General features: G+C 26.3%; 1 protein-coding gene across 2 annotated transcripts; it reads left to right on the forward strand.

The window, feature by feature from the left end:
- Nucleotides 1–631: 631 nt before the first annotated feature.
- LOC112598253 (cytosolic carboxypeptidase Nna1-like) lies at nt 632–10547 on the forward strand. Of its 2 annotated transcripts, none has more exons than XM_025344656.1 (13): nt 632–735; nt 2307–2482; nt 3091–3252; nt 3337–3563; nt 5144–5290; nt 5386–5524; nt 5615–5728; nt 5811–5921; nt 7597–7766; nt 9383–9542; nt 9648–9875; nt 9992–10083; nt 10309–10547. In XM_025344656.1, the coding sequence occupies exons 1-13, from the start codon at nt 657–659 to the stop codon at nt 10493–10495; spliced, it is 1992 nt and encodes a 663-aa protein (XP_025200441.1). In that variant the 5' UTR covers nt 632–656; the 3' UTR covers nt 10496–10547. The 2 variants fall into 2 exon arrangements, with proteins under 2 accessions (XP_025200441.1, XP_025200442.1); XM_025344657.1 differs by lacking the exon at nt 632–735 and adding an exon at nt 1066–1133.
- The last annotated feature ends 241 nt before the right edge of the window (nt 10548–10788 follow it).

The raw sequence follows: 10788 nt of genomic DNA on the forward strand, positions 1-10788 counted from the left end.
TTTTAAAGTATATCTGTGACATTTGTATTTTGCAATTTATTCCATACTTTATCATAGCTAAGTGTGAATATTTGGCGATCAAATGTCACACAATCACACGGATAAAGCGAAAACATTGTATTATTATCATCACGTCCATTAGTTGGTGTGTATAAACTACAATAATGATTGCTGCACATTGATACGTCAGTCGTCTGCACATAAGAATACGCGGTCGTTAAATCATATATCATATCGTATAAATCAAAAGCGGGTCGACGACTTTTTTTTTATTGTGTATCTTTTCGTTGTTTGTTTACACGCGTTGCACGTAACTACTGAGTTTGTGCAAAAGGGTTGTACAATGCATAATATATCAGTCAGTAGGTACATGCACTACACGTAAACTTATCATACATATATATGTATATATATTATATATATATATATATATATATATTAGTTTATACATTATACACATACTAAACAATAAACACAAACAATATAATATCGTAGATACTGTTGTGATGATTACAGTCTGTTACTGCTCATGTCGAATCGCAAACGCAGCGGCATAGCACAATAAGAATATTATCGATTGGTCATAGTCTATACCGGTGTCACCGTAGTAACCGGACGAATGTTGGTGAAAACGCGGTGTGCCGCGAGTTTAAACCATGGATGGGGCCAACGCGGACGTAAACATGGCACAGGTCAGAGACTTGCAAGCGTCGCTATTCCCGATTTGTACGAAAGGTACAATCATTATTATTAATTATTTTTTTTTCGATAATAATTATAAAACGTATCGCGTTGACAATAACGATATAATATAATATTTTCGAGCACACGCGCGTCTGTTCGGCCGACGAGTATTGACGATAATATTGTAATAATTATATGTAATCGTCTTTTACCAAAGACATTTTTTTGAAATATTCGCGTAACTAAGATATTATTAAGTCATATTTTCGTTACATCGCACGCATGCTCATGCATCATATATTATACGTAGTTTATTATAGTGTGTAATCGTGTAGTTTAGTATGCAAAAGTTAAAATTTGAAAAAAAAGACGTAGATACAAGAAAATTGTTTTGATTAATAATTATGATTCGGCATTGAAATGATCCTCGGCGGTACATTACGCGCTTGGTAGGTATACCTGCCTACTATTTGTATACCAACATTATATTTATATGGCTTTCACTTACTAGTTACTATATCAAAATGTTATGTTCTATACAGCCTCGGACCTTAAAATCTTTGTAAATTTGTTCGATAACTAAATAGGTATTTTACATAATGTATTGTTTTATACGAGAAATAATACTACACTACAATACTCGTCTTATTTCGTTTGGTGACTACAGTAGGTAGCATGCTGGCGAAAGGGTATTTTTGTTATACCTAATTTGCATCTAAACTATTAATAAGTCGTTAACAAACGCAGTATATAATAAAAATTTAACCCTAATGTCGTTATATATTATACACCTATACTGAAATAGGTATATATTGAACTAGCGTATTATTTGTTTCTTGAGTTCGTGACATCACACGATAAAATGTTCTGCAGTATCTTCTCAAACTCAATCAATTTATACAATGAATATGATGCTATCATCGTGTTCAATATGTTATGTTTTTGATTAATGGCTCGTGTTACATGCCAAAATGCCATTGTTTTAATATTCATATTTCAGTATTAAAATGAAATCAATTTACGAATAAACTTATATCCACTTTAAGTACCTATACAATATTCTTCTTCTGAGTTTCTTATGTATTATGTCACGTCGTGTAATAATAATAAATACATAATAATATATAATAATAACAGTTACACGCAGTATTTTAAACGAATTCTAATGTTTCTGATATCGTTGAACATTTACTTTTCAGTATAGTACAGTGATAATAGGGCGCATTAATCCTTTGATAAAGTTCCGAAATTAATGTTGCTGTATAAAATATTTTTCCACATGAGCTTTTAACAATTTTAAATATGGTTTTAAATGCAGCGTAAATACACTATATTATAAGCTATTGTTTATTGGATACAGGTGCACTACTTAATGTATTATATATGATGACTAGATAAAAAATAAACAAAAATTATATTGAGTTAATTGTACAAAATAGCTTTTTATTACTATTATTATAACTAGTTATTCCTTTTTTTATCATTTATGACGGCTGATCGACAACGGTTTAAAAGATAGTTATTTTATTTATTTCAATCGAGAAAAATAAAATAGATTAAATCCAATTTAGGTAAAAATATAAAAATAATATAGCTGTAACATTTCGTTTTTTATTTTAAAGGTTCGTTTTTAAACAATTTACTGAATCGTACATTGAGAAACAATCAAATTGATATAACTTCAGACGGCGACCCAAAACAGTTAGAATCCAAATTAAGAGACATCAAAGAAATTTTTCCATTAATGAAAGAGGTAGATTGTCCTTATCAAGCTGCAAGATGGCCAATGGAGTGTCAAGTGAGAAAAATAACTATAAAGTGTATTATGAATTTAATTCTTATTAAGCACCGCCTGCAGTCCTGTAAGTTCAATTTCCATAATCACATGATTAAATACATCCATAACTAACGTAATCACGTGGGTATGCTTCGACATATATTCCATTTTAACTATCTATGTTGAAACTTTTTTTAAATTGATCTACTTTGTTTTAGTGTGACAATTTTTAATATTATCTACTTAAAAAAAACTAATCAAAACTATGCATTTTATGCCACATGGTTGTTTAATACATACATATATAATGACTAATAAGTAGTATTTACATATTAAATGTGAATTTTTGAATCGTTATAACAAAATGATTCATACTTCATTCTAATGACATTTAATTTTGCTTGTATTATATTTATATTCATTTGTAAATTTCTAAGTTTAAAAGTCGTAAAAGTAAGTAAAACAATTCTACATTTTAATATGTTTCATGTAATTCATTATATGCATCTATTTTTAATGAAAATACTGACTAATTTTATGATAAATCACCATCTCGTTTTAATTTTTATTCTTGTAAGTCTTTTTAATTTAAGTAATTTCAATAATTACATTTAATACAAACTGTTTAGGTCCTAGACGATCCTGTTATTCACATTCACCCGACGTCTGCGTCTTATTCAGAAAAAGAGCCTTTATACAAGTTTACAGGTAAAGAAATACAACCCAAACAAGTAGGTGAAGATTCAGGAGAAGTAATATTTAAATATTATCCTATCAGTAGCGTGAACTATGTAAGTATTAGACATTAGACTTAGCTTAATTTAACTTTTTTTTTACTAATAAGTTCAATGGTTGATCTCTTATAATTTATTTAGTTTTGTCGTTCAGCCGTTGGTGGTAGCGCATGTTCTCCAGCACACAGTAGCCAAGACCCTTCTGACTTGATTTTTGAATCACGTTTTGAATCCGGTAACCTAGCCAAAGTTGTCAAAATAACCAGTACATATTATGAGTTATCACTAAGATCAGATATGTATACAAATCGACACACCCAATGGTTCTATTTTCGAATAGAAAATACAAAAAAAAACATTAAATATAGGTAAGTAAAATATTTCTCTAACATTTTTAAGATAATTAAATTTTTTTAAACTAGAAAAGATACATGCAATTTAACAATAAGTTCACATTTATTTCAAAACTGGATTTATTCAATCTTATAATTTAATACGTTTTATATGACATGCTCAATATGCAAACAGAGATTATTTTGTTGTAATTTAATTATTTCTTCTTGAATTTTAAGTAGGTGTCTAATAAAAATGTCAATAAAAATTTTACTGTAATTTAATTGTAAATTATGTCTTGAATAAATTTATTGTTAATTTATTAATTATTATATTTTAATGTGTAAATGTAAAATTCATAATGTTTAAATAAAATGTAAAATAGATTATCATAATATATTGACAATACATAGTTATACAGGAAGACGATTCTTTTTTTTTTTAATGAACTAAAAGACAAAAGTTATGTTTTCATAATATATTATATATAATTTACAAGAAACAAAACTGTAGTTTAAAAAAAAATTAACACAGGAAGACATAAACAGTTAAAATATTGTTTTTAGTATTAGATATGACCTCAAATATGGATGACAAATCCCATCTTAATATTTTTTTGAAAAGTCAAAAATTTGAGTAATTTGTATTGAAATCACCATAAAAAAAAACCAACCACATGAGTACGTTTTTTGCAATGATTAAATTATAAATTTTACTCAACTAAGTATTTGTGTGTTTGGCTCACAATTCTGCAGCAGTCTTATTAAAATAATATACCAAATTTAAAATACTAAATAATTCATTATGAAAAATCACTTAAGAGAACATTGTTTTGGATACTTAAATCACGGACCTACTGCCACCTACTTATAACTTTCTTTCAAACGTCAGTATTGACTTATATTGTAATAAAAATTATAGAAATTATAATATATAATAAACTGTATTATTGCAGTATTATTCTAGTTACTGACTGACAATCGATATTTAAAAAAATATTATTTTCAATAATATCAACATTTTGTAAATAGTATTATGGCCATTAAATCTATAATACTATTATTGTGTAAAAGAGTAGGTATATATTTTCAGGAAACTTATAGAAAAAAAAACCCAATATACCTTAATGTACAGTAACAAAATAATAATAACTATTAATTATAAATTATAATACAATAAATATTTTTATATCACTATTGACACTATTATTGTTTGTTTATCTTCATCTGTTTGTTGAAAAATTGGAGTATAAAACTTTTTTGCTATAATCGACGGCTTTAAACGATAGGTACTTGAAATTGGTAAAATAATGAATATAAATTACTTATATAGATTATATATTAATACTATGATAAAATATTTAAAATATAATTCTTATTTTAATAAAAATGTTGTTTTTTTATTAAATTTTTGCACCAAGTAAGGTTCACTAGACATATATTCCCCGGAATTTTTCATCAAACAAATATTTACTTAAGGTATTTTTTCTTAAATATTCTTAGGTGGATACTATCGTTATACTCGTACACCTATATATTATATAATGTCGTAAATAAATATAGAATAAATAAATATATTTAGGTATTGAAAATGAGTGCTTATTATTTTTTTTTAGATTTTCTATTGTCAACATGTATAAGTCTGAAAGCCTTTTCACTGCTGGTATGAAACCGCTGTTATACTCAACTAAAGATGCAAGTCAAAAAAATGTGGGTTGGAGACGTTGTGGGGAAAGCATCGCATATTACAGAAACGATGCACCGTAATTTTATTATTAAATATTTATTAATTATTACGTTTTTCAAAATCACATCCATACTTCTAGTACTATTTCATCATTGTTTTTGGCATTTTCAGAAACGGTGATAGCGAGGATAATCCACGCTACATCTTTTCATTTCTCTTAGAGTTTCCACATGATATGGATACAGTATACCTGGCCTACAACTATCCGTACACATATACAGATTTACAAGACTATCTAATAAAGCTCAAGGTGATGCAGTAGTAGCTAATATAGAATTTATTAATTTAACTTTATTTTAATTTTGATGAGCAAACTTAACATATGAATGATATTTTTTAGGACGATCCGGTTAAAGCAGTGTTTACAAAACTTAGAGTTCTGTGCCGAACATTAGCTGGCAATAATGTGCATTACTTGACTGTAACGGAACCTTGTCAAGAAGAAGATCCCAAAGTATATTCTAGTTATTATTTTTTATTATAACTGTATTAAAGTGTTGTTTTATTTTAATGTAAATGATTTTAATGTGTTTTAGCAAAAAAAAGTGATTGTTTTAACTGCACGGGTCCATCCATCCGAAACTCCATCGTCTTGGATGATGAAAGGATTAATTGATTTTTTAACTGGTGATTCATTGCAAGCGAAGGTAATTTTAATATAGATACGTTTTATTTTTAGATTATTTATTAACTATTTATCTATCAATATATGTATATGTATTTTTATAAAATGGATATTTAGAAATAAAGGTGTATTGAAGATGTATGTAAAAGTAATAGAAGATGTGTGTGAAGTGAGAATAATGGGAATGAAGAGTAAATGTATGTGGAAAATTGGAAGACTTAAAATGACAAAAAGGATGAAATTACATAGCACATAATGTTTGCAAACGATGTTACGTTAGTGGAAGAAAGATTGGAAGAACTGAATGAGAAATTGAAAGAATGGACTACAGCATTCAAAAATAAATTAAGGATTAATAGGAGTAAAATAGAAACAGTTTTGTATCATTTTTTCTGGAGGAAATCATGAAATAAGTAGGACAAGACATGTAATGATATCGTGAAGATGGGAGATGATTAATAATGTAATATTTGAAGTTAATAGGTTCAAATAATTAGTATCATTAGATCACCTAACCTTTACCGCAAATTTTATTTTTTTTTAATGCCTTCACAACTACTTATTGGATCATGTCAAAAAATTTTGTTTTCTGTTAATTTTCCACTAGGCTGAGTCGGAATATTATGAATATAATACAGCTAGTATCACCATACAATACTATAATATAAATTTAAAAACAGTGGTTAAATTGAAAAAATAAGTTATAACAATGGGATTTATAATTATAAAAATAAAATCAACAATGTTTCAACAATTTATAGGCCTTATTTTTTAGTAAAATACGATTGAGTACAGTCTTTATCGGAGTAACATTTTTATTGTATTACAATTGAACAATAAGCATACTCTTTAATATTTTTCAAATATTACCAAATTCAATACATAACATAAAGAATTAATTTTGTAACATTGGTGAATAAATTAATGTATAAATTACACGTGTACAATGTACATGTTATATTGTTATACACACTATGTGTCAATACTCAATATAAATTATAATAATACATTATAGCTTATCATATTTTGGTGCTCATGAATTTTTTTTTATCTAGGTTATATTATTAACCAAACTTCCATACTTACATAATTATATTATTTATTCAATTTGTAATATTTTGTAGCAAAATATGTTTTGATGAAATACAATTTTAATACTTTTAAACTTGAATTACTTAATTTACATAATATATGCTGTTCATTAACTTCGTAAACAAACAACTATTTAGTAACGCCATTATTCTCTTGAAAAAATAAAAAAAAATAACTACATAAGTAGGTACTTTAAATTAATTAAGAAATTAATTACCGTAACTGTTATTTAAAATTTACCAATACTTAATTGCATATCAAAAATACGATTAAAATATTTTTAATATGATAACTTGTGACAATGTATAAGTCAAAATGCAATAATCCTTGTTAAATAAATTACCTATATGATAATAAATTGCCCGAGATTTCGTATTCAATCATATTAGCTTTATGGATTTGTGCTTAGTGGTGAATTTTATGTGTAACTGAAGAAGTGCAACGTACCTTTTTCAATATAAGTATCTAAATTAAACAAAGTAGGTATTAAGTAAAGTTTACTTTTCCATATTTATGTATGGTTAGAGCCATAAGAGGATAAAAGACTTTATCAACTTAACTACTATACTTATACAACCACACCTTAAATATTAAATGTATTTTAGGAATTACGGAATCGTTTTATTTTCAAATTAATACCAATGTTGAATCCAGACGGCGTAGTTGTTGGTAATAGTAGATGTTCTTTAAATGGACGGGACTTAAATCGACAATATCGTAGCGTTATTCGTGACGCCCATCCGGTTATTTGGCATACAAAACTTATGCTTCGAAGGTATTTATTGTTATGTATAATATTATAATGTATTTAAATATTTACCCTAAATTCATATTAATAAAATATATATTTATTTATATAATTAATATATATTAATATATATTATTATTATTTATATAATTAAATCAACTTAGAGATTGTGATTTTCAATGCAACTTTTAAAAATTTTAAACCGGCACATTTTTCCCTTTATTTTTTATAAATTATGACAGGTACCGGCCAGAAAATAAAGCTACAAGTTTGGCTTTGATGGTTGAATATTTCACCTCTTAGATACTAAGAAAACATTTAATTTTCGTTTATTTTAATTAATAAATGTAACGTGGTCGGTGATAACTTGTTAAATAAAATATATTCAGAGGAGTTAGTTTTTTTTGAATACATTATAACCGCAGCTCGAGAGCATGAAAGGTATTAAGGATCTTAATTTTATAAACAAGAGTAAATTGGTCTAATAATTTTTAATACATAAAGTTTATTATTACTTACGAACACAGTTTACCAAAATGTGGGGCTGTCTTGGTGTTCATACTGCGTGATGGTAATCGTGGAGAACTGCCGTTCTCTTACATATTGGTATTTGGCTATAGCTTTTTTTTTTTTTAGTTGATAAGGCTTCAACATCTGAAGTCATTAATCATACATTTTTAACAGACTGATCTTAATTCTATGGTGATATATCATTTTGAAGGGCTTTGATTATTGTGCTATTAGATATAATCGAGAATAATTTATTACAGTGATTCTTTTGAGCGAATTTATCAATTTTTTTATTGTTATTTCTTGGTTATCAATATGAAGTTTTTGATGGTTTTTACTTTTTAACTAGTTTGTCAGCTGTGTTTTGGTTGTTAAGAAAAAATACAGAAACGATTTAAGGTGATACGAGACGTAGGTACTTAAAACTTTTACGTATATCATGAATTTATTATACATAATAATTAAAATAAGTAAATTAATTTAAGATATTACCTATTTATACCATGAATTAATTTATACAGTTTTACGTTAATTTGATATTAACTAAAAATTTAATAAAAATAATATAATATAAATAAATAAATAATAATATAATAAATGTAATTTTTTCGAAAAAAAATGTTATCAACTTACCGTAGTACTAAAATTAAAAACAGTAACTTGAACTGCTTTATTAAAAACACAATATCGTGAAATATGTTCACCTAGTCTAACAGACAGTCTCCACTTAAAATCGTTTTTCGTATACTGTATTCAATATTAAAATTATTTAATTCAAATATAACACATAGGTACCTCACAGTGAGTCACTTCTCATCTACTGTACCTACAATAAAGGATAATCTTTTGATCACCTTTTTTATTTTAATAAGTCACTTTATATTATTGGATATAAATACACTTAACTAATTATGAACTGTAGATAATACAACTCATATACTTTGTATAATATTTATTATTAATATTAGTTATTTTATCAAAACAATTAAAAACTGAAGTTTTATTTTTTGTTTAAAAAATTATTCGAGTTTTTTTCTTGAACGATTTAATAGTTTAACTCTTAAATAAACTATATAGTATTAATTATTTAATATAATGTATAATGTGGTATGAATATTATTTTTTATTTTAAGACTAATTGAAGAACGTCAAGTAGTAATGTTTTGCGATTTGCATGCACATTCGAGAAAGTCAAATATTTTCATGTATGGATGTGAAGGGAAAGGCCACGAAGGAAAAAAACTGCAGGAACAAATATTTCCACTTTTGTTGCACAAAAATGCTCCGGAAAAAGTATAATTATGGTTATTTATTTAAGCGAAAAGAATAGAGAAAATAATGTAATTTATTGTATATGTATACATGTATGTGTATATGTACACATCGTTCGCGCCGTAGTTTTCATTTGAAGATTGCAATTTCAACATTCAACGTTCTAAGGAGAATACAGCTCGTGTAGTTGTTTGGCTGATGGGTGTTGAAAACAGCTACACTATGGAAGCGTCATTTTGTGGTTCGTCTCTTGGTTCTCGAGCAAACACTCATCTCGCCATCAAAGATTTTGAAGATATTGGACAGACATTTTGTGAAACGTTGTTAGACTACTATAACGAAGATCCCCGAAATGTTTGTGACGATTGTTTTTTTTAAATATGAATATATAATGTATCATATTCTGAAATTAAAATATATATATTGTATAATAACTATAATAATTATTATTGGAATATTTTTATTTTTAGGAAAAAATGAAATTAAAAATATGCAGTCGACTAATGGAACAGGGCTCCAATGCAGAACAACCAAAGAATATAGACATATCCGATTACTCAAGGTAAATCATATAAATAAATATTATTTATTTGAATGTTTAAAAATTCAAGTTGTAACATACATTTAATATATCGTTAGACAATAATTAAAAAATGTTGTACCTAATTTATTATTAACTTAAAATTAGGTTCAACATATACTAAATCATTTAATTAACAATTATTCAATTATTGTTTAATAATTTTGCCATCTTGTATTAAAAACCATTTACGTTTGTATGTTAAAGCGACGAGAGCTCATCGAGTATATGTGAAGAAATTGTTGACAAGTTGAGTTTTGAAGAAGACATCACATCTGTGACACAACTATCAATTATTGTACCTCCCAGTACACCGGTTGTGCCGAAACGAAAATCACGAAAAAAAAAAAGAAAATCAAAAGATTATAATACGAAAATTATTACGCCTCAATAACTATTTGGCTGTTGTAATTACTTGTAAAGCTTTCAATGTTCTAATCTTTAACTTTACAGGGTAATTTATTAAATATTCTAATTATTATTTGGATATGTTGAAAAATTGTAGGATATTTCTGAATTTCTGATAGATAAAAGTCAATATCTTTAAAATAATTATTCCTTATTTATTATTACAGTAGGAAAAAACAAAAAGTATAATAATAATAATAAAAATAATGAAAACATTTTTAAGAAGTACAATTTTCAAATAATAAGTAATAACTAATAACTCTTGTGTAGATTTTAAAT

This window comes from Melanaphis sacchari, unplaced genomic scaffold (genome assembly GCF_002803265.2).
Source record: "Melanaphis sacchari strain LSU unplaced genomic scaffold, SCAv2.0 Contig462_pilon_pilon, whole genome shotgun sequence".
Lineage (NCBI taxonomy): Eukaryota > Metazoa > Arthropoda > Insecta > Hemiptera > Aphididae > Melanaphis > Melanaphis sacchari.

Bases quoted from the DNA above. Each gene is read 5' to 3' on its own strand.
- LOC112598253 (XM_025344656.1), top strand. From the start codon at position 657: ATGGATGGGGCCAACGCGGACGTAAACATGGCACAGGTCAGAGACTTG. The intron at 2,483-3,090 runs GTGAGAAAAATA...CAAACTGTTTAG, and splicing joins GATGGCCAATGGAGTGTCAA to GTCCTAGACGATCCTGTTAT. The intron at 5,291-5,385 runs GTAATTTTATTA...TGGCATTTTCAG, and splicing joins TATTACAGAAACGATGCACC to AAACGGTGATAGCGAGGATA.